Here is a 25,647-nt window from a genome sequence, read left to right on the forward strand (position 1 = left end):
AGGAGAGAGACAGTAAAATAGATGGTATATGCAGAAAACAGCAGCTATACCAGGTGACTGTAACAAAGGGTGTACTGCAATGTGAGTATGATCAGAAATAGTCAGGGTCAAGTCATGGAGGGCATGAGGTTAAGGATTTGAACAATGGGAAACTGATAATGCTTTTTTTTTTTTTTTTAAATAGACTTTATTTTCTAGAGCAGTTTTAGGTTCACTGCAAATTGGGCAGAAAGCACAAGAGAGTTCCCACATAACTCCTGCTCCTCTTCTACTCCCTCCTGCCCTCCAGATTCACCTAGAAACATCCTGCACCAGAGCAGTACATTTACTTCAACTAATGAACCTACACTAACATCATTATCACCAAAAGGCCAAGTTTACATTATGGTTCACTCCGGGGTTGCAGGTTCCATGGGTAGACAGACGTATAATGACAAGAATTACAGTATCAAACGGAATCATTTCATTGCCCTGAAAGTCCCCTGTGCTCTGCCTGATCACCCCTCCCTCTCCACTAACCCCTGGCAACTGCTGCTCTTCTTACTGTCTCTACAGTTGTCTCTTTTCCAGAATGTCACATACTTGGACTCATACACTATGTAGCCTTTTCAGATTGGCTTCTTTCACTTAGTAATGTATGTTTACGGTTTCTCTATGTCTTTTCATGGCTTGACAGCTCATTTGTTTTATATACTGAAAAATATTCCACTGTCTGAATATACCACAATCTATCCATTCACTTACTGAAGGACAAAATCTTGGCTGCTTCCAAGTTTTGGCAATTATGAAGAAAAGACTGCTATAAACATCTGTGTGCAGGTTTTTGTGTAGATATGTTTTCAAGTCATTTGGGTAAATACCAAGGTGTGTGACTGCTGGATCGTATGATAAGAGTATATTTAGTTTTGTATGAAACTGCCAAACTGGCTTTCGAAGTATACCATTTTGCATGAACAGTTCCCCATCATTCAAATCCTTAACTTTATGCCCTCCATGATTTGACCCTGGGATCATATTCACCTTGCAATGTATACCAGGTTACAGTCACTTGGAATAGCTGCTATTTTCTGAATATGCCATCTATTTTACTGTCTCTCTCCTCCACCACCACCTTGCCCCCACACCTCTGCTGACACACTTTCCTCTGCCTGGAGCACTCTTCCTCTTGTACCCATGGAAATCCTTGCCATCCTTCAAGGTTCAATTTAGATGCCACCTCCACTTTCAAAGTGACTATCTCATTTTGCATTCCCACCAGCAATGAATGAGAGTTCCTGCTGCTCCACAGCCTCACCAGCATTTGGTGTTGTCAGTGTTTTAGATTTTGGCCATTCTAATGGGTGTGTGGTGGTATCTCATTTAATTTGCATTTCCCTGGTGACATATGAAATGGAGCATTTTTTCAATATGCCTATTTGCCACCTGTATATCTTCTTTAGTGAGATATCTATTTAGGAAATTTGCCCACTTTTTAAATCAAGTTGTTTGTTTCCTTATTGTTGAGGTTTAAGAGTTCTCTGTATATTTTAGGTAAGTCTTTTATCAAATATGTCTTTTGTAAATATTTTCTCCCAGTCTCTGGGTCTTGTAGAGCGGAAGTTTTTAATTTTAACAAAGTCCAGTTTATTGATGATTTCTTTTATGAATCATGTCTTTGGTGTTGTATCTAAAAAGGTCGTCCAAGTAAATTTTCTCCTATTTCGTTTTCTCACAGTTTATATTTTTGCGTTTTACATTTAGGTCTGTGACCATTTAAAGTTAATATTTATGAAAGGTATAAGGTCTTTATCTAGAATCTTTTTTGCATATGTATGTCCAGTTGTTCCAGTACCATTTGTTGAAAAGACTGATAACGCTTTTTTGAGCAAGGAGGTGGTTTAACTAGAGATATATTCTTGAGTTTGGTGAATCTGAACTTATATGTGTGTTTAGAAAGGACAAAATTCTTTGTTCTATGATACAGAATGAGGTTTGCATTCAATAATTAATCTCTAGCTGGATCATTTCTACTGCAATTTCTTCAGCACACTCTTACTCTGTTAACTGGTTGCAAAGTCACAGTCAGCCAAAGGGTATGATAATCTTTTAGAGAGCAACTTTTTTTCCAACTGAATAATTTTTCAAATAGTATGGGGTCTTCTCTACATAATATAAGGGTAATCAACAGAATGTTGATAAGGGTAGTCAATAGAATGTTAAGATGCACGGAATGATTGAAAACTTTCTACATTCTTTAGCAAGAGAAAGTTTTTTTCTATGATAGTCACAGAGGAATCAGGCCATTGATAGCATAGTCATTGTAGGGTGTGGCCTCACCAGCTCAGAAACGCTGATGCCTACTTCATTCTTAATACATGCATAGAGTAATTTACTCCACTTGAAGCAATTCATGTCTCCTAATTTACCTTTTAATTCTTGTTATCAGGTGTCAAAAGTAAGTATTCAGACTAGCAATTAATACTCTGAAAATGCAATTAAGAAAGCAATTCAATTTACAATTGCATCAAAAAAAAATGCTTAGAAATAAATTTAGCAAAAAAAAAGTGGAACACTTGTACTCTGAAAACTACAGAACCCTGTAAAAAGAAATTAAAGAAGAGTTAAATAAATGGAAAGGCATGCCATGTTCATGGACTGGCAGCGCTGTCGAAATTGATCTACAGATTCCATGTAATCCCCATAAAAAGCCCAGCTGCCTTTTTTTTTCCTTCAGAAATTGGCAAGCTGATCCTAAAATTTGCATGTGAATGTAAGGGATACAGAAAACCAAACAATCTCTCATATTTCCCAATTTAAAAACTTACTGCAAAGCTACAGTAATCAAGACAATATGGTACAAGCCTAAGGACAGACATACAGGTCAATGGAATAAACTGAGAGTCTAGAAATAAACTCTCATATTTATGGTTAATTGGTTTTCAACAATTTCAACAATGGGAGAAATAGTTTTCCGACAAATGGTGCTAGGACAACTGGATATCCACATGCAAAGGAGCTGAACTCCTTCCTTATACTATGTACAAAAATAACTTCAAATGATCCTAGATCTAAATGTAAGAGCTAAAATTATAAAACTCTTGGAAGAAAACATAAGAGTAAATCTTTACAACTTACGTTAGGCAAAGTTTTCTTAGCTATAACACCAAAAGCACTCGTGGCAAAAGTAAAAATAGATATGTTGGACTTAATTGATACTACAAACTTTTCTGCTTCAAATGTCACCATCAAGAAAGAGAAAAGACAACCCAGAGAATGGGAGAAAATATTTGCAGATCATATATTTGATTACAGGCTTATCTCTAGGATCTATACAGAACTCTTACAACACACACACACACAAAAACAAATAAGCCAAATTTAAAATGGACAAAGGACCTGAATTGACATTTTTCCAAAGAAAATATATAAATAGGCACAAGTGCTGATGAGGAGAAGAAACTGAAACACTTACACACTTCTGGCCAAAATGTAAAATGGTGCAGCCACTTTGATTAGAATTGGAGTTACCATATGATCCAGCAACTCCACTCCTTGGTATACACTCGAGAGAATTTAAAACACATTCCCACATAAAAACCTAAATATGAATGTTCAAAGCAGCATTATTCATAATAGCCAAAAAGTGGAAAGGACTCAAAGATCCACCAACTGATGGATGTATTTTAAAATGTGTTATATACATACAATGGACTATTATCTGGCAATAAAAAGGAATAAGGTATATGCTGCAACTCAGACCAACTTTGAAAACATGAAAATTAATGAAGCCAGTCACACACACACACACACAAAAACACATTACATGATTTCATTTATAGGAAATGTCCACAGTAAGAAAATAGAGACAGAAAGCAGACTAGTGATTGCCTGACTAGTAGTGGGTATAGGGTTTCTTTTGGAGGTAGTGAAAATGTTTCAGAACTGACTGTGGTGATGGCTGTACAAACTTGTGAACATACCAAAAAATATGAATTGCACATTGTAAATTGGTCTATTGTATAGTATATGAATTATATCTCAATGAAGCTGTTTTTCGAAAAAGTTTGGGGGTGAGGGGGGAAAGGGGGGCTGCAGAATCTATTTTACATTAAAGCTGGAAAAAATAAATAACATATAAAAATCTTCCCACATGGGAAGAGAAGAGGTATATGGGTGTAAGCAAAATCTGATACGAAACACACTTCTGCCTTCCAAAAGGTCAGAGACCAAAGGCTTGGGACAGATCTCACAGACAATTCACAATGGCTGCTCCCTTCAAACACGAGGTAGGAGATTCGCATCTTTGATGATCTGCGCATTACTGGAACTGGGTTCCTGCCCTTGACCACCAGTCAAGCAGAACCCAGAGCTTTCCCACTGCTTTATGAATGGCATTGCTTCTGCCAGCTCTTTGTTTCCTTATTTGTCAGTAAAAGATGGTGTCAATACAATTTCAGTCTTGACTAATTCAGAGCTCGCAGTTTAATGGGTAACATTTTTTAAACCTTGTAAATTAATTTTCATTGCATCAGGATTTTTTTAGTATTAGTAGAATATAAAAGTCCCTTTTAAAAGAGGCAAGAAAAATATTGAAGATACAGACTCAGAGGTTCTTACACACAGGTATAGCCAGTTTGGCTCAATATTCCATGTCTAGGTATGCCAAACCACACTTGACAAACATTAACCCAGGGATGGTTAAGACCTCTTGCCAATATGTAAAAATTTTTGTGCTCCAGCCTTTTTATGTAAAATCCCAATTTCTTCTGCTCTTTATTTCATTCCCTCTTAGGGACCAGATTCAAGTGGAGATGGAGAACTGGAGTCTTTCTCTCCATATCTTTGAATCTTCATCTTACCTCTCCAGACTCCTGGATCTCAATTACATTGTTTAAATCCCCTTTATAATCTAACCAGTTCAAGCATGAGCTTCCTTTTCCAAGCTGGTACTTCTTGTACTTTCAGATTTGATATTAGATATTTTGGGTAGAAAAAAAGAGTAAAGGTATAAAAAGGTCAAATGTCACAATACATACTTCACTAAATCCGTTACTGGAAAAAGGGACCCAGAGAAAGTACTTTCCCCCCATGTATTTGGGAACTAAAGTGAATAGATCCCCAGGGGTAAGTAACACCATGAAGAGCCACATGCCCTCACAGAAATACTCCTGCTGACCCAGTCAATGAGGAAACAGGAGACAAAATATAGATCTAACTCTGTTCACGTACCCTTTTATGTCCTTGATAACATCTATTAATGTTTCCTGCATTTCAGCACCTAGAACTCTGTTGCACTACTGAAAGAATGAGATACAGTGGAAGGATTACTGGTTTCTTGTAACACTTCATGAATACAACTTACTGCACATGTGGACCAGAGTCAATGGAGGTGATAACTTCTGTCAAGGTCAGAAGGAAATTAGATTGACATGGCAGATCCTGACAGGAAGGATTTCCTCTCCAAAAGCCATTTAGAGAATCAAATAATTTAAATGCAACTAATTTTCTGATGAAATTCATCATTTAAAAAGCTCATAGGTAAATTCTGATCTATTAACAACAATTACTTTTCAGCCTTGAATTTCCCCTGCAGCTCTGGTGAAATCATCTCTTTTCTGATTTCAGTTTCTCTTCTCCACATAGCCCTTCATGAACAGGGGAGAGATTTTAGGTAAGATAGAATATGCGGCTACAGTACAGTGGAATAAAAAAAAATGGTGTGTGCATTTGTAAGTCTCTTTATCTGCAAAGCACTTGTGTGCCTATTATCTCATAGGAATCTGAGATCGGTAGGAAAAAATATTCTTAACTCTGTATTACAAACAAGGAAAGAAAAATTTGAATCAGGCTGATCCCAGGTCACACAGCTATACTGAGAAGACTGGGCTCTTGTCTCCCAGGCAGAGGGCTCATTTTACTGCCATTAGGACACTGACTTGGCTCTCCATTAAGATCAGCAGGAACTTCCGTTCTAAAACAAAGGACTTAAATGTGGCCAGCTACTCCCCCACATCTCTGACATTTCATGGTCTTCGAAATTTTCATTCTTTCTCGGTTTAACCACATCAGGCATGAATGGAAGAGAAGACAGGGATTTATGTCTTATAACCGAGCATACGCCACAGGGCATAGTTCCTCTGGTCTGTGGGCAAACATCAGAATTGTCACTTAGTTGTCTTGTTTAAGGGCTGGAATCCTATTAATTCTAGCCTAAAGAAGAGAACAAAGAAATTCCCCTTTTTTTTACCATCTTCAAAGTGGAATGAATTGAACACTTCTGATTTCCTAACAGGAGGAGATGACTGATAAACGGCCTTGTGAAAGCTGCTGAAGCCCTACACTTGATGCACATATTAGGGCATTGCAGGGTGCTGGAACCAAAGCCATCTTCTGGTCTTGATGGGGCTTGCCAGGGAGGCAGGTCGCAGTAGTCACTGGGCAAGAATGCTGGGTAGTCCCTGGGTAGACTACTGGTGTCTACATGTCAGGACCCACTTTTCCCCCTAAGGCTAATTGTTGATCTGCTGCTTTTGGTTTTCCATTCATACTGTTATCCTTTTTAAGGTAATGTAACCAAGAGGTGACCTGAGGTACGAGTACGTTAGCAAAGATTTCAGGGGCTCGTAGCCCGCCCTTTCCTGGTTCTAGTTGCACTGTGCCTCATTACATAGACCACATAAGCAGGGATGATGTGGATGCAAGTTATAGGTAGACAGACTTTGACAGGCCAAGATGTAACCAAGGGAAAATCCCTGTGGGACAAGTTATTAAAGAAAAACAAACTTATCAGTAGGACTATTGTTGGTACAAGTGACTTCCCAGCTATGCTTTAAAGAGACAAGAGACCTTCTTGCCTCCAGATATTCCTTTTGTTAGCAAACTGCATTGCATCAGAGTCTATTCAATCATTAGAACTTTATTTCTTTAGACTAAATAGCCTCTTTATTAAAAATGCAAAATCCCAAGAAGCGCAGCACAATGGAAGGCTGTCATCCACACCTTAGTAAATACTAATATACCTGCTACCTCCTTTTTTCAAGCTGGGAAGGAACAAGAAAGATTTAAAGGTGAAATAATTTCTGAAATTTGATGACTTTTAGTGACGGTCAAGCCCACAGAAGAAAGTTTTAAGTGGGAGGGGAGAAGAAAAAGAAGGTAAGCCAGGGACACAGAAAGGAGAGGCAGAGACCCTACTTCACACCTGGACTTGCAAAAGGATGTTTTCTTTCCGTGTCTTCAAATAAGGGCGACGTGCAAACAAGAACCATAGATAAATATCTTTTGGACAGAGTAAAACAATGTACAGGAAATGCCTTGTACCAGCGGATTTTTGGCAACTCATGAACTACAGTAACATAGAAACAAAGACAGTTTGAAACAGGGGATGCCAAGACTTCTACAGTTATGTGTTAACTAGGTTGCTCATTCCATCTCAACAGCTCCTTGAACTCGAAGATTGGTTTAATCGGTGTATAAACTTTCTGTTTACACAAAGCCGCCCTACAAGGAAAATCTACAATAACTGACTCTACCCCGGTGTTACTGACAAGACAAACAGATTAGTTCTCCTGAAAAGTATGTTTGAGAAAGTAACAGCCTTCAGAAATGTGGTGGAATTTTCTTGAAGGGCGGAATTAACAAAGTAAAGCCTAGAAATGTGATCGCAAGGAAGGAAAAGTTCCAGGTTTATGGCAAGTTATTTTAAAAGATGAAAGAAGAAAAAAACTAGATATTTTAAATGAAGGAGACTTTACAATCTATAATGATGAAAGTATTAAAACCATTCCAGTAACTTAATTAATTTAATTTGCTACATAAGTGTTCAAACTCGTTAAAGCATGCCCAAGAGTTAGTTAGCCTCATAATATTGACAAACATGAATCAGGAAGCCTGTGGCCTGAGAATATAACTTTATGTTTAAATTATTAACAGAAAAATCCCTCAAGTGCTACAAAATCAGTCTTTACCACATTGGGTCCAGCAAAAAGAAAACCAAGTTACCTTCTTTCTAAAGGGAATATTATATTTCAGTTAGATTGTTGGTGTACTCTCTTGCAATTCGTTAAGTCAAAGTGAATGCAAGAATTGATTTCAAATCCAAGAATCTATTTAAAAACTTGAAAAGAGAAGAGAAAATTAGAGGCTTAAACAGTACTGTGTCCTTTCATAGACACAGTAAAGAATCCAAATTAGTGCTTTAATTTACCCTAAATTGGAATTAGGGGCATGAGATGAAAAGACAAAAGTATGAAGACACTGAAAATAAAAGTAACTGCAGAATAAAATACTGAAACATTCAAGTACACAGCTGTCCCTCAGCACCCATGGGGGACTGGTTCCAGGACCCCTCAAGGATATCAAAATCCGTGGAGGCTTGTGTTTCTAAGTTAGCCTTCCCCATCCAGGGGTTTGCAGATATGCGGCCTGCAAACAGGTAGGGCCGACTGTGTGTCATCTTTAAAGAAAGGACTCTTTGCCAATGGCATCATCCTGGATGATGATTCTTACAGCAGGTGACTTCAAAAAAGAAATGCAATATCTACTCAAATCTATTTAAAGAGAGCTAATTATAAAGGTCAAGGTTTCTGCTGTTTAAGGTAGGATGCAAAGCTTGATTTGGGGAGAAAAAAACAAGAATGATTTGAAAGATGAGTGACTTCTAAAGAAACTCTGTTGAAAAGCAAGCAATGAAGGGCTGCCAAAGAAACATATATATGTACTTGAATAATGTTTACCTTAAAATAGGGGTCAGCAGACTTTTTCTGTAAAGAGCCAAACAGTAAATACTCTGGCTTACAGGGCCAATTTCTGTTTGTCATTGTAACTACTCAAATGTGCCACCGCAGTGCAAAAATTGCCATAGACAATATATAAATAAGCATGACTGTTTCAATAAAACTTTATATGGACACTAAAACCTGCATTTCATATGTCACCAAAGATTATTCTTCTTTTGCTTCCCCTCCCTCCAACCATTTAAAAATGTGAAAAGCATTCTTAGCTCATAGGCTGTACAAAAGCTTGCAGCAGGCCAGATTTGGCCCAAGGGCCGTAGTTTGTCAATCCCTGCAATTTCCCAAAGTAAAAGTCCCCTGACTTTTTTGTTGTTGTTGCAGAAATTAATTCCCTGTTGCTACTGCGGTCACCAAGGTAAATTTTACCTCTAAGAGTTTATACCAATATCAGGCAGCTGATTTCTTAATTTCACAGAATAATTTGGCTTTTAGAGTCTCCATGTTAATTAAAACAAAGATTTTGATTAAAGCAAACAACTATTAATTACAGTTGTGATGAAGGGCACGATCTCTACGATCAGAAAGATATGGCTCTGAGTCCTTGATTGAGCACCAACAAGCAGTGTGGGGAAATCACTAACTACTTTGAAGCTGCTACTTTTTAATAAAATGGTAATAGTAATAATAATAGGAATCCCTTTTAGGGCCATTTCAAGGATTATGTGAGAACATGCATATGAAGTGATTAACAGAGAGACTGGAATATCATAAGTACTCAATTATAATTTGTATTCTGGCATAGGACAGGATGATCACATGTTTTACTTGTCTGAAGCGCCATTTACTCAAGATTGGCTTTTGCCTTGAGAGGATGGAAGAATACACTGCACTCACTCAAAAGTAACAAGAAAATACTAGCAACTAACATTTATTCACCCCTTACCATAAAAGATGCTGGTTCTGAACACTGCACACATATTCTCTTTTTAATTTCATAACCACCCTATCAGGTAGCTACTATAATTATCCCCATTTTACAGACCAGGAACAGACAGGTTATGTAACATGTTCATAAATATTAAATGTTAGAGTCAAGATCAAAACTTAGAAAGCTATGACTCCTGGGTCACAGTACATACCTCTCACAGAGAAAAGGTAAAATGTACTGCAAGGCTGAGTCTGTATGTCAAATTCCTACTTACCTGCCCAATGGCTGCTATGGTAGATGGTCCTACTTCTCTACTTTGGTATCTGGCAACCCCACCACAGTAATTAATATAGTGGTAACTAGATCTCTGTAATGATACTCAAATATCTGTAAGTGATTTTATATATATTATTTCACTTGAGCCTCTCAACATTTCTATGAGAATATATGGGTGGATTATACTACGTACAATTGCTGGGTGGATTATAACTCCATCTCCACTAAATGTTAAAAAAAGATGACAGTCTCTCATTTCTTCTTCTGAACTGCCTATAATATCTACTTTTTCCTCACCATTCTCACAGACATCCCTCTAATCAAAGTCTTCATCTCTTCATGCCAAGGAATACCACAACAGCCTCCTAGCTATCTCTCTGGCTCCAGTCTCTCCTTTCTTCACTCATCTTTCATGCCTCTGCCAACCACATATGCATATCTCTCATCAGGTTGCTTCCTTTCTTAAGACTCCATAGTGATTCCCAAATGCCCATCACATCAAGTCCAAACTCCTCTGCCCAGCCTTCAAGGCTCTCTGGGGTCTGCCCACCCTCTCTATCTAGCCTTACCTCCCCAAGGCACCCAACACAACTTGCTGTAGGGAGACAGGTCAAGTTTCGTTCTCCATTCATAGCACAGGCATCTAACCTTTGTTCTGTTCTCATGCTTTCTTTCCTGTCTGGGGACATCATTTTCCTTCTTTCTCATGTGTAAACCTGTGTTGGACAGCCATCATCATCTCTTTCCCAGATTGCCCTATTAGTCTCCCGCTTCTGGTCTTGTCTCATTCTCATCTATCACAGAGCAGCCAAAACGATTTTGCTAAAATGTTATTATGATTAATTCTTTCCTCTCTAAAATCTCTCAGCAGCTTCCATTTAAAGTCAACATAAATCCAAATCCCTTAACACAGCACATATGACTCTTTATGATCTTGACTTCTTGAGCTAAGCCAGGCTGTTGAAACTGGCCTGAGTTTGAAAAAGGGCAAAACTGATGACTTTATTTACTCCCAAAGCAGCAAACAAGGGGGACAAAGATTATGAATAAGATAAGCATTTAGGTGGGTGAATATGGCCTTCCACTGTCTTTCTTGGATCTCAGGGAAATGCGCTGAAATTCAGGATGTGTAGACCAGACTCAAAGCAGCTTGCAGCTAAGACTAAAAGAACTGAACTGAGATTTGAGCTACTGCCCACTGCAGGCAAGAAAAAGTTTGAAGTTTGAATCTAATTTAATTGTCTGCTAAAACAAAAATTTAACAGTGTTTGGAGGACTATAGGAGAATCCATAGCATTCCCCAATACTTCATAGTCCATTCATTTTGAAAAATACAATTTTCTCTGTTTGACAATAGATACTGCAGAGGGTTCAAAAAGCCCTATCTCACCCACAATTTTAGGAAGTCATCTATGAGTATATAAACAATTTAAAATATAAACAGTACAGCGCAGGGAGCTATGTTCAATATCTTGTAATAAACTTTAATGAAAAAACTATGAAAATGAATTTATGTATGTATATGCATGACTGGGGCATTGTGCTGTACACCAGAAGTTGACACATTGTAATTGACTGTACTACAATAAAACACTTTTTTTAATTAAAAAAATAAAAAATAGCAAAAAAAGAAATAAATATAGGGAACCTGGTAATTTTTAAATCACTTGGTGGTGTGCATTTTAAAGGTAAATTAACTTATCTCAAAGATACTGTCCCTTCTTTGCAAATATACTGATATAATTTTATGTATTTCTATATGTATGCATATACTGAACAATTAAAATTTACCAATTACTTGCTTTCTTTGTGTTATATTTTTATTAAATAGACCTATTAGAAAATTTTTAAAAAATAAAATAAAAAATAAACAGCCTTTAACCCAGTGATTCCACTTTGGCCAATACTAATCTTACAGAAACAAAGGTCCAGCACTTTAGTGTGTACAGATATATGAAATGATATATATATTTCCATTAGCACACATATATGAGAATTTATATTGTAGTACTGCATGCCATAGGAAAAGAAGTAGAAAAAAATGAAAGTTCATCCAAAAGAATGGTTGCGTAAGTATACGGGTGCACCTATACTATAAAATATTATGCAGCTGTTTACAAGCTCCTCCCTTCGTCTTAATTCCTGGGCCAACCCAACTGGAACTCACAGTAGCCTGTAAGACAAATCCAATTATTCCATTTTCCTTTGTTTTCTACAACTGGCTAAAAGAAGGTGGTTGTCAGGGCAGAATCTGGAGCTGAATTTGTTCCTCTCAGGGTAGATGACAGGTTTCCTAAAATAAGATTATGGGCTTCATCCTGGAGCTGGACAGGATCACAGGTTGCTCATCAACTGGATGAACTCTAAAGTGGCAAAAACACCTGCTGAACTAAAACATAACAATTAAGCAGGTGATACGGAAAAGAGCTGACAAAGCACATGAAATAAGGGTGTTCTGTAGGTAGTAAGGGTTAGAAATACACCCTAAAGCCCAGGACCCACCCTTTTCCCGGAATAGAGAGTAACTGGAGAAAAGGTGCCTTCTAACCTAGGAGTCTAAGCTGCCTTGCCCTAGCAGTCCCAGTGTCATTCTAGTTGCCATGGTGTACTCCAATAGAGACCTGAGATTCAGTTCTCTCCTCTCAGTCCTCATCCCAAATATTAATTCTTGATCTTCCGTACAGAGTTCCCTGCAGGTAAACTCTTCAGGTGAAGAAGAAACGTGAATATGGCTTTCTATTTCTGCTCTCATTTTTAGAAGTTTCTGACCTAGAGTAAACTAGAACCTGTCTGAGCTTGCTGATTAGAAGACTACATTCTGCCTCTAAAAATAAGTGCTGTTCTTTGTATGTCATGATGGCACTACCAGATCTGAGGTGCTCCTCTAGGGCAGCAATGGGTTCACAATGAGTCATGCATCCACCCTTCCTTACATCAGTCCCTCCCTGACTTCCCTCGCCTCATCCATCTGCCCACCCCCAACATTCTCTGACAGGTACCTCCATTCATTCTTGGAGCAAAAGTATACATTTTAGAGATGGTTGGTCAGGGTTAGAAGACTGGTCTGAAGCCATGGAATAATTTTTCTCTGTAAGACATTAGCAGTCTCATTCACTGCTAACAAGAGTGCCTATCTCTGGAAGCAACTCAGTACTAAATATCAAGAGCCTTAAAAGCAAGCATATGATTTCATCTAGTAATTTTCCTTGTAGGAACCAATCCTAAGGAAAGAATCAAAGATTCACCAAAGGATTTATGCATAAGAATAATCAACAGCACAGTTCTCATAATCTTCATAAAGTTCTTCATAACGTAAGGAACCTGAACCACCTAATCAAACAATAATATCTTTCTAGAAGATAATTAAATAAAATTATGATAGACTTAGGTTATTAATTATAATAACAACCAATAAATATTATATTTTCAAGAACTATTTAATTACATGGAAAAGTGCTTATAAATAATTCAAATAAAAAAAGTAGCCTACATACAGCATAATTACAAGTCTGAGAAAGAAAAAGAAACTAGAAGGAAACATGAAAATAAACAAAGTCTCACCATTAATTCTCAATGGTGAGACTGTTGGTGATTACTTTTTTTTCACTTTTAAATATTTTCCAAATTGTCTAAAATTATCATGTATTACTGATACAATTAGGAGGGGAAAAGTCTATAAGTAGATTTTAAAGTTACACGCCTCAAAAAAAAATTGACATGAGGAAGAAAAAGAGAAAGAGGAACAGAAAAAAAAAAAAAAAAGTTATTCAGTCTGGGCTTCAACCTTCAATTCTGGCCAGATTAGTATTTCCAATTTATAAGTATTTGTTAAAGTGAACTACACTGATGCTAATCTAGGCAGACTTGGCAAGAAGCATTTCATTTGATCCTCAGAATTTTGCTGAAAAATTCTCCTTTTAAAGTGTGAGCTCTAATCCTTGACTGTTGTTTACTGCTGCCAAAATCCACAATGGCTAAACTCCCAGACTGGTATCCAATTATTCACACATTCAACCTACCTTTTCACCTTAGTTCAGGCTATGCTGTGAGTTGAAAATCTCTGAAAGCTAACATACAAAAGTTGTTTTTCAAAAACTGACCTGCTGTGCTGTGATAAAGATGAGGAACTGATGTAGCCCCGTAGCACACTGCCTTATTCAACTACAGGGTCCCGAGAAGAAAAAAGATAGGCAAGACCATTTCCTCTGAGCTCCCAGAATACCCCTACACACGCTTTTCCCTAAATTAGCAGGTCACCTCACAGAGATGATTGTGTATGGGTCTCTGACTAGACCATCAGCTCCTTGGAGGAAGAGGCTGTGGCTTTTTCACACTTCTATTTCCAGCCCCAGGCATGGAATCTGCCATTCATCAGTGCCTACTCAAAAAATATTTTTGAACTGAACTACGTGATGCCCCTACTCCCAAGAGTAAGAAAAAAATATATTCAAGATAAGAGACTTTGAGCCTTAGGAACAGCTACCAAATAACCCAGGAATTTATATAATTTAGAACTTGACAAAAGCAGGAAATTAAATTAGAATTCAGAGAATGTTTGCATATTACTATATCCAAACTTTGTGGAAGTTTTTCCATAAAGGACTTCTGATCTAAGCTTGGGATTCAAGTAAGAGCCACATACAAATAAAAAGCAATTTTATTTATTTATCTCTCTTTTTTCTTAGAATGTGAAATAAATATTAGCAAAGGATATAAAATATTCCCTAAATACAAGGATAATTTTAAAATATACTTTAGTTCTTATTATGGTCCACCAAATGTGAAAGATAGGCAGAAAAGGTGTATGTAATCACTTCAAAAGTGGCCACAGGCTCTAATAAGGACATACTCCTACATTCAGCAGACATCAAAAAAGGCTACCCACTGAAAATTATGCTCATAAGATTGGTATAAAATAGATAATATTAGCCATGTGCAGAAGCTTCCACATTCAAAAGAATTTGTAAACATATTACAAAAAGGAATAAGTAACTTTTTTAAACTCTCTCCAGTGAGATGGCAATCTAAAAAGCAACTGAGACGTGAGATAGGCTTGGATTTGGTCCAGGCCACCAGGATAACTGCACAGGTTGAGTACTGTACAACTCTAGGCCATGCCATTCATACAATGATGCCTCTTGGAGTTTTTGCAGCTGTGAACAACCTGTATAACTGCATGTGGCAGTCCTGGACTATGTAACATATTTGAGTGATGATATAAAGCAGAAACAGAATGGCCCACATGAGCTGTAGAACAGGGTGTATCAACAGGAGCCCTATTGACATACTGGGCCAGATCACTCTCGATTTTATGGGGCCGTCGTGTGCACTGTATGAAGTTGAGCAGCATCCCTGGTCCACACCCACTAGATGCCAGAAACATCCCCCTGCTCAGAGCTATAACAACTACAAATGTCTCCAGACATTGCCACTGTCCCCTTGAAGGCAAAATGCTTCCCCCTGCTCCCTCATTTAAGAATCGCCGGTCTAAAGGAACAAAGAACTGGGTAGTGTTTGCCCAGCTCTGTGGAAGAGAGAAAAGATACTGCATCTGGCATATCTGAGAAAGGAGTGTAGTCTACATCAGATCAGGAGTAACACTCTAGCAATCTCAGAAGGCAATACGCTTACAGATGTATTCAACACTCTGCTTTAATTCCACTTGTCAAGTATTGTCCCAATTACCAATTCAATACCCTGGGCACAGTCATTTAATATTATACATTCAAAAGAAGTTTTAAAAAATTCAGTGACATATAACAGTCCACAGGTTATTGCTAACATTGACACTGGGCCATATAAGAGGGAACAGATGGATAAACATTTGGAGTGATTGGTAATTTAGCAATGTGTTAAGATTAAATTTCTAAAAGCACAATAAAAACTAAATACTTCCTTAAATAAAAGAAATCCTTCAACAATATTTTCTACGTTGAAGAGTAGAGATTAAAATATATAGATTCATACTTATATAATCTTGGCTTAAGAAAGCCTTTCTATATAAGAGAGAAACCATAAAAGAAAAGATAGCTTTGCCTACATCAAAATAAAAAAACTTCTGCATTTCAAAACAAATGAAACAGAATATATGGACAAAACTAAAATGTAAACAACCCCCCCAAATATTTACCATATGAACGTTAGTCGTTCAAGATCTCTAAATATATAAAGCTTTTATAAATTAAGTAACAAAATGGAACCCCAGTGGAACATTCCAATGGAAAAATGGAGAAAGGACAGAAAAAAGCAATCATAGACACACACCACACACACCACACACAAAAATTTAGCCAGTAAATATGTGAAAAATATTTAACTATATCAATTGAATAAATGGAAATAAAAACACAGTATAATTCTTTATATATCTGCTTGATAAAAATGATAATACACAGCATATACAGTGCTGATGAGGGTACAAATATACTTAAACATTGAGATATAAACTGGCACAATCTCTGGGGAAGATAATCCAGCAATGAATATGTTTTAAAATATGCACATGCTTTCAACAAATTCTACTTTCAGAAATTTTTCCCAGGAAATTATCATGGATCTACACAAAGATTTAGCTACAAGAATATTCATCTCAATGTAATTCATAATAGTGGAAAACTGGAACAACCTGTAAGCCAGTCAGTTGAAAAAAATTATGATACATTCAAATGATATACAATCATTAAACATTATAGAGGATGTGGAAAATGTGCATGTTAATGACAGGAAAAAGATGCTTAATGACATGGGAAAATGTTCAGGATGCAGTATTGGGTAAGAGACTGGATCTGGAGTCAGACTCTCTGGGTTCAAATTCTGGATCCATCACTAGTTAGCTGTGTAACATTAGACAAGTTAGTAACCCTTTCTGTATCTGTTTCCTAATGGGTAAAAAATATAACCCCTATGAAATAACAGTAACTTTCTAGGCAGCAAGCACCAAATAGTTACTTAAAACCATTAGGAGGAAGGTTGATGGGGAATTTTATTATAGATATATCCTATTGGAAATACCACTGATCAATCTCCACATCACTAAAATGAGACAACCAGACACCATGTGTCTCCTAATGTCAAGACAACAGGAAATACAATACACTGCACAGCCTATGAAATATTCTTGCCCCACAAAATTTGACCCAAACTTACCCAAGTATCCAGATCTATCAGCTTACTGGAAACATGGGGATTTAATTCCACTAATTTTAATTCAAGGAAAATAAAAATAAATCGATGGTGATACAAAGTCAGAAGAGTGCTTACCTCTAGGGCAGGTATAGAGTAGGAAGGGAAAAGAGGAAATTTTATGGGTTACAAGAAGTTTCTCTGTATTGATCTGGGTGGTGGTAAATACATAAAGAACTATAAAACTACACTATTAAAGTAAGTGTACTTTATATATTTTACTAAATGTATTTTGGTACTTCAATTTTTTTTAGTAGAAAAGGGAAAAAAAGCTCCTACTGATTTTTCACCATCACCTAGTGGCAGAAAGAAAAAAAGGTGTGGTTAGGGAACTGAAACCAAGAGGAAGCGGTAGCGCAGTGCACCCGGCTCCTGCCCGTGGGTCTTGTTCTCCTATGGAACTCACTGCTGCAAAGAAGTTAGGGGTGGGAGGGCACAAGGCCTGGGCCAGTGAAACTAGGGTAGTTATTAAAGAAGCCTTACACGGTGGCTGTCACAGGATTTCTACACCACTAGTTAACTAAAGATACTCGCTATGTTGTAAAAACGGGCTTTAATTTCACTTAAAGGATTTCAATAAGCCATCTCATCTCTGCACCTGGACAAGTTGGTAACGTGAATTAGAAAGTAGCAGTTAAAGCTAAGGCAATGTTTATGGCTGGATACTTGTTGGTGTAGGCTACAGGAAGATTAGGACTTTGAGAATTGATAGAATATGCTTTGAAAGCCGGAAGGCAGTTTTGGAAATTGGGCTAATTATAGGAATATGTAAGGAGGAGTCAGGTCTCTCTCCCACTCTATCTAGTCCTTCATCCCCACCGTCACTCTCATTACAGGAAGTGATCTGGACTGGCCTGTGGAGACTGAGAAATGTGCATTTTCAGAGTTCATCGTCCCAATGGTGGAGGTCTCCCAGAAGTTACAGAGAAACTACATGTTATGTTGAGGCCATCTACATATGATACACATTCCTTCTCAGCTCCAATAGTCACAGTGACACACACAGATGGAAGTCAGAGGTTGCACTTGATCCTGTGACACTTTAAGCTTAACTATTCACACCTAATGTGAGAGAATGGTTTCTCACAATGGTGCACTTGTTTAAAATCCATATTTAAGACTAAGGCAAATGTAGAAAGTTGGTCTTTCTTCCAGGGCAGAAAAAAAAAACTTTTAATTTCACTCTTGTGAGATTCTCCTTTCACTGATGAAAAGATTTAAGTGGTTGGAGATCTAGGTTCCATCTTAGCCAGAAGGGTCACCCAGAAATTAGGAAAATTAAGGGCTGTGTTCATAGAAATAATGTGTGACTACGTGGAATTTTGGAAATGCTGGTCAAGGAAGAACTCAGTGTGATTTCTTGATGTAAGTGGCAAAAAGCTAGTTTGTTTTCCAAAATCTTCCCCTAGTGGGGAAAGAGCAAAATTTAATCTTTTCAACAACACTGTATCTACTATTAATACCCTCATTTTATATATGAGGACACTGAGGCACCAACAGGTTGAGAAATGTTCCCATGATCACATAGCCAATAATCATCAGTTTGGGATTTGATTCCAGGCAGTGTGACTCTAGGATCCATGGTCTTTCTTACTACTCTCAGCTTGTGTGGTTTTGAGCAACTTCTTTTGAGTAGTAGGTTCAATTATTAGCACTACTATTTACCAGCTGGGTAAGTCTCGAACAAATTGTTGAAGGTCTCTGCACCACAGTTTCCTCATCTAGAAAAGGGTCTAACAACAGCCTCCTTATAGGATTTACTGGGGAAATTAGAAGGGGTTATATGTGTAGACGACCTGCCACGCAGGAGTCATTTAACCAGAGTTAGCACTCTTCCTTCCCTGTCCAACATCCCTCTTCTTTTCATGCTCGCTGCTGCTTGGTGAGTGGGAAACGTATCATTTCAGCTCTGAGGAAAATCAGGGCCCCAACATAGTTCAGGGGAGGAGACCAAGCAGGTGTAGGAAGGTGGGCACTATGCTGCCAATCTCTTGGTGAATGCTGGACACATGCTAAATCCTTGAAGAGGAAGTAGCTCATCTCAGCCCCCAAACTGTCCTCACCTTGCTAGCATAACAAGCCTCCAGGTGCACAGACTTTGGTTTCATAGGCGTACTGCTTCCCGACCCCATTCCAGACAATAGAACAAGAAAACTCACCTAATGCCCTGACAATTCGCATCAGGACTTCCCCGACTTTCATTCTGGTCTCCGGTGTGTGCTTGTCTTCCCCACTGTCATACTGAGCCAACAGGCCAAGCAAGATTTTCTCAGGGTACACATCTGAGAGTAGAGCAACCCCTGGGGTTGAAAATAGAAAGAAAGGATTCATTACTGTTTAGCACTGAAAGGCAAATAAGCCCAGACACCCTGTGCTGGGATGAACACAGAGACACTTAAGCCCAATGGTCTGTAATTCTACCAGCAAGGGCTGCCCTTTACGTGCAGTGACAACCTTGCGAGTGGAAAGCACGTGGGTCTGGGAGTTCACACTCCCGGATTCTCCTAGTCTCAGCTCTGTATGATCTCTAAGATCCCTTTCAGTGCTGATTTCTATGATCTATGGATTTTAGACTCTTGAAGCAGAGGCTGGATGGTTGCACAGCATGGCCGGGATTCACACAGCAGTGGGAGGAGTCTGGATTAAACGCCCTTGAGGAAGCCGTCTGAGTCTGAGACTCTAAGGTTCTGCGATTAGTACTGTTCCTGCCAGCACAAGAGTGCTTCCTGTCTTTGCTGCAGCTTTCCATCTCAGCATTGAGTTTTCTCCGTAAAACTGTCAATGATGAGAGCAATTTCCATAAGGAAATAAGGAATACAAATTCTGGGCACGCTCAGTAGTTGACCTATGCTTACGGCTGAGTTCCCTGATCAGAAGTAGAGAGGATCCTGCTCTTGACTCCCCCTTCCTAGTACCTGCTGATGCTTCTCCCATCACGCCAGTACCTCCGAGATGTGTAATCTGCAACAGTGTTATCATTATCTGAGCCCAGCCCCTTATCCAGCAAACTTCACAGTGGGTGAGAGAAGACAGGAGATACTACCAAAGACAGGACCAGAAACAACGCCCTTGGTCTCAAAACTATATAAATGCAAATTCCCTTACTTGGGTGAGGGGAGAGGAAGGTTATATATTTCTAAAGAACAGTGAGGAAAAAGAAAAGAAAAACAAACAAAGGAAGAAAATTTGGGTTTCAAAATATGCCCAGAGTGAGAATCCTTCTCGCCATCTCTACCTCAACCACTCTAGTTCATCATTTCTGGCCTGTTTTTTTCCCCAATAATCTCCTAATTGCTCTCTCTGATTCTACCCTATTCCCTCACCGCAGCTGGAACTATCTGGTTAAAATGACTCAGGTCTTGTCATTCTTCTGCCCAAACCCCTCATTAGCTTCCCTTCTTCCCTGAATATGAGCAGCCCCCATCCCCCACCTGCCTTCACTCTCCCTCTGACCCCATCTCTTACCATACTCTCCCTTGCTCACTGCCCTCCAGCAACCCTGGCTGGAACACCTTGCTGTTCTCAGAGAAGACCAAGCTGCTTCGGGCCCAGTGTCTTTGCCTCACTTCCCCTCTGCCTAGGCTGCTGCTCCTCCAAGTAGCCTCATGCCTTGCTCCCCAAAGCCCATCATGTCTCTGTTCAAATATCACATTTATCACATATAAATATGGCAGCTTTCTTCCCCTACCACTCTTTATCCTTCTCACTCTGCTTTGTTTTTCTTCTTAGCACTTAACAGTACCTGAAATGCTATATATTTGTTTATTTACTGACTGCTGTCCTCAGAATGTGAATTCTACAAAGTCAGGGATTTTGTTTTGTTCCTCACTATAGCCTCAGTGCCTAGAAGAGTATGAGCACATAGCAGGTGCTCAATAACTTTGTTGAATGAATGAGTGAATAAAGGGTTCAAAGATGGGGCACAACAGGTGCACGGGGAGATGGAGCAGGGCAGGCGGGGAGAGGTGGGAAGGCCTGTTCCCACTAGCAAGATGCAAGCCTGGCTCCTCCTGCTACTACAATGAAAACCCAGAGGAGGATCGGTGGGGAATTTGGACTTCGGCAGGATTTGCAAGAGCTGGAAAACCATCTTGGGATGGCAGAGCCCAGACAGAGCCCAGCCCTGCCCTGCCTGGTGGGGTCTGCTCGGCCCACCCCATGCGATGTCCCCTCTCATGTCTGAGACCTTCTGGAATAAGGAAGAGCAAAAGCATTTCCTTCCTGTTTCTTATGTGTCACCTCTCCAGGAACTAGCAGTCCGACTCTGCTGGTCTCTTCCCTCCATGGCGCCCCCTCCAGCTTGCCGCCCTCCTCCTGTGCCCTTGGCCTTCACTGACCCAGTTCTGGTTCCTCCGGCCTTTGGCTTCCTCTCCTAGCCCAGAGCCTCTCCCCTCGCCTCATCCGCACCGTCCACACCATCACATCCCTGCCCCGCCACATTCACACGGGGCCCTGGCTCCCCGGCCCCCCTGGTACTTCTGTTTCCCATCAGTTCATCTCTGGCTCAGGAGTAACTTGAATGGACAAGAGTTCTGTTTCCTTATGTTCCTCCCAGACGTAGGGACATGGAGCACATTCCTCTGGCTTCATTGTCTGCGGGGCCCCCTTCCCCGTCTCCTCCTCGCCTGTCCCAGAGGATCAGCAAACCCAGTCGTGAGCATCTAAATGTTAGTCCTTGTGTGGACTGCTTATGATTTTTAGATTCTGTGTTTTTCATTAGGAAAAAAAAAATCCATGTTCAGCAATATTCACAGTTCTGTTCTCTGAAGGGCTGAGAAGGAATCAAACATTTTCTTATTTTCTCTCTTAAACATTAAAAAAAAAAGGGTTCAAAGATACAGTCTAGACATAAATTCAAGCATTAAGAAATAGAAGGTGGGGAAGGAGTAATATAAATGCTTGAGAAATCAATAATTATTTTTTTATCTGAGTTTATCTTTCTTCCATTTAAACTGATAATCTTGCAGGCAAAGTCTACATATCATTTTCTATGTTACAGGTTGGGATTCCATTCTCTTATAAATCAGCTGCACACAAAGGCGATGCACCTGCTGGGATGCACCTGTCCGCCCATTCTCTTTTCTGCCGTCCTCACTCCTACCTCTTCACTGCTTCCCAAAAGCCTGGGAAGTCCCTGTATATGGTCCTATGCCACATCTATCTTCCTTTATGTGGCTTCCAATACTACACAAGCAGAGGCTCTGCTCCTAAGGGAGTTTCAGGCTGTGGCAGAACCTGAATTAGACAGCCTCCCTGTTGGCAAAATGTGACAATGCATTTGTAGTTCACCCTACTACGCAAAGCAATGGGGAAGTTTATGGAGGTCCAAGGTGAGGTCAGAGACATCCTAGCATAGGAAAAATGTCTGCAGCTAAGAAAAGGATAAATGAATTGTTTACTAAGGGAGAGAAAGGAAACAGCTCCCACGTTCTTAAAGAGCCCAAAGGAAAAGTGAGTTGACAGTTGATAACTGCAGTCCTGGCAGATGTTCTATCACTGATCTATCACAAGGCCTGGTGTGTATTATAGATCTGTAGCAATTATAACTAACTTTCATCAGAAGTTTCCAATTCAGAAATCTGGTGGATTTATTTCCTTTTAGGAATATAGTTGTGACTTTATAATGGAAAGCAGTGGAAGAAATGGAATTTGCTTTATGAAATTTTGACCTGTATCTAGCTTTTCTGAAAAACGTCTATAACTAAAGTCTCTTCTACTATCATTTAAGCTTATTTTCTCTCATTAACCTTTAGCAGAGAATAGTTATTTACTTCTAGGAGCATATCCTGCTGTGTACTTCAAAACCAAATGAGCTCTTGGTTTCCACTCTGTAGCAGACAGACATTTTGGTTGCACACAGCATCTACTCTGTCTTCCGGTAACACCACCTGCTGTTCCTTCCCTATTCTCAGTCTGTGTGGTCGAAGGGAGGATAACTACCCATCTTCTCTCTCTTTATGTGTGAACTCATATGGAGGGAGCCAGTTAGGCTATGCCATCCCATCCCCACCACAACAACTAGTTCAAGAGTAGAGGGTGAGACTTAATCCTGGAGCCCACATTGGACCTGCTAAGAAAGATGAGCTCTTGGAAGGATTTTTTGTGGTTTTGTTTGTTTGTTTGTTTGCCTGTTGAGAAGTTATTTATCTGGAGCTGCCAGTGGCCATCGTGTGGAGAAAGTGCACCCAAATGGGGCCAACACCGAGGAGGGTCAAGCCAAGAGGGGAAAGGAAAAAAGGACGAGAACCAGCATCATGCTTTGAGCCCCTGGATCCAATTATACTTCGACACACTAGAATTTTTGGATACATAAGCCAATAAATATCCTTTTATGCTTATGCCAGTTTGATTTTTTCCAACCAAATGAATCCTAACATATCCTTCTTCAGATTAAAAAAAAATTCAGATTAAAAAAAACTTTTCCTATAATGCCAAACATTTAATTCCACCAAGGAGCTTTGAATTCTGCCAATCTTACATTAAAAGGTTGCCAAGAGCAAAGTACAATTTCCTTGCTTCCCACAGTCCCACATTAGCAACCGTTTATCTTCCTGCTGGCCTGCTCCACAGACTGTTGCCAAATGGTCTCTGACTTTACTGAGTTTACCTCTTGGGATACAGTTGCTACCTAGGAGTTTATAAATCCCTACAGGATAAGGGTTCCTTCCTTACTCTTACTCTTAAGAGACTCACATGATGGTTAAGACTATATAACAATTTAATAGGATGAGATTTTGTGTGGCTGTTTCTGTTTCTTCTTTGAGAAGTTTTTTGAATTTTGACAACTGAGGAAGCATGGCCACATCCTTCACGTGACCTTTGGTCCCTCCTTTGTAATTTGAAAATGGGGTAATTTCTAGGTCAGCACAGGCTTTAAGGAAACATGACACATCAATTCCTCTGGCAACAAGGACCAAAGGATTGTGTGAGAGATACCTGCTCCTGCTCTGATCACAGGAAAAAGACTGCATTTCTAGATATGGTACAACAGATAAGATGCACAGAAGGCAAAGGTGAACCAAAACTGGCAAGAGCTCATGAAAGTCTTCTGATCTGTGCTTTGGGGCAAAGCTTTGGATATAAACAAATTAACCAACTGAAAAAATTTTATTGAAAGTACTTCATGCAACAAAATAGAGACAGTCAACTTTGTAAGATAACTGGGTTTTTTTTCCCCAAAGACTTTCATTACAAAGCCGGAAATGTATTCTAATCCAGTGTTGACTTCAAGTGATTCCTCAGTGTGCTGCTCAGTGCTTCTGCAGACTTTGGGCAGTAATAGTAGTTTAGGTCTCACTTTACACAGTGCTCTTGCATTGTAAGAAAGATAGTCTAATCCTAAATGTCTTTGCTGACTGGCTCTACCCCAGGAATCTGCTAAGTCATCCCCACTTTAAAACTAACCTGGCTTATTAACCCTGGACAGATAATAACCTCCCCCTAAAAAATACCCAAATCAACCTGGAAAACCACCTACTCACCTGAAATTCTCAGGTATTTCTGCTGAAAACTAAAAAAACACAAACCCCCATATATTGTATGGTTCCATTTATATGAAGTATCCAGAATAGGAAAATCTATAGACAGAAAGTAGGTTTAGAGGTTACGTAGAGCCGTGGGAGTTGGGGTCGGGGAGCAGGGCATAGGGACTGACTGCTGATGCTATGGAACTTCTTTTTGGAGTGATATTAAACATCTTCAAATTATTATGGTGATGGTTACACACTCTGTGACTATACTAAAAAGCACCGAACTGTATACTTCAAATAGGTGAATTGTATGGTATATGAATCATGTCTCAAAAGTTGTTATTAAAAAAACTGTAAGAATCATACAACTCAATAGCCAAAAAAAAAAAAAAAAAATCCGATTAAAAAATGGGCAGATCTGAAAAGGCATTTTTCCAAAGAAGACATACAGATGGCCAAGAGATACATGAAGAGATGCTCAACATAACTAATCATCAGGGAAGTATAAATCAAAACCACAATGAGATACCACCTCACACCTGTTAGAAGGCTATTATCAGAAAGGCAAGAAATAACAAACATTGGTGAGGATGTGGAGAAAAGCAGACTCTCGAGAACTGTTGTGGGATTGTAAATTGGTACGGGTACTACAGAAAACAGTACTGAAGTTCCTGAAAAAGTTAAAAACAGAACTACTATATGACCCAGCAATTCCGCTACTAGGCATTTATCTGAAGTAAACAAAAACACAAATCCAAAAAGATACATGCACTCCTATGTTCATTACAGCATTATTACCATAGCCAACATATGGAAACAATCTAAATGACCATCAGTGGATGAATGGATAAAGAAGACATGGTATACATATAACAGAATACTACTTAGCCATAAAAAGAAAGGAATCTTGCCATTTCCAACAACATGGTTGGACCTTGAGAGAATTATGCTAAGTGAAGTAAGTCAGACAGAGAAAGTCATCCATAAAAAAATGAAGAAGCTTTTAAATAACTTTTATGGAATAAATTCTAAGAGCTACTATTAAGCGAAATGCAAGGTACAAAACAATGTGTACAGA

The 25,647-nt window shown here is 39.0% G+C and overlaps 1 protein-coding gene across 1 annotated transcript in view; it reads right to left on the reverse strand.

Moving 5' to 3' along the window:
- Positions 1–25,647, reverse strand: part of TANGO6 (transport and golgi organization 6 homolog) — a 153,815-nt gene that overhangs the window by 46,990 nt on the left and 81,178 nt on the right. Inside the window, exon 15 of the mRNA XM_031458187.2 lies at positions 19,260–19,400. Within this exon, the coding sequence (XP_031314047.1) occupies positions 19,260–19,400 (141 nt within the window). The remainder of the gene's footprint in view (positions 1–19,259; positions 19,401–25,647) is intronic.

Source organism: Camelus dromedarius, chromosome 9, assembly GCF_036321535.1.
Source record: "Camelus dromedarius isolate mCamDro1 chromosome 9, mCamDro1.pat, whole genome shotgun sequence".
NCBI lineage: Eukaryota > Metazoa > Chordata > Mammalia > Artiodactyla > Camelidae > Camelus > Camelus dromedarius.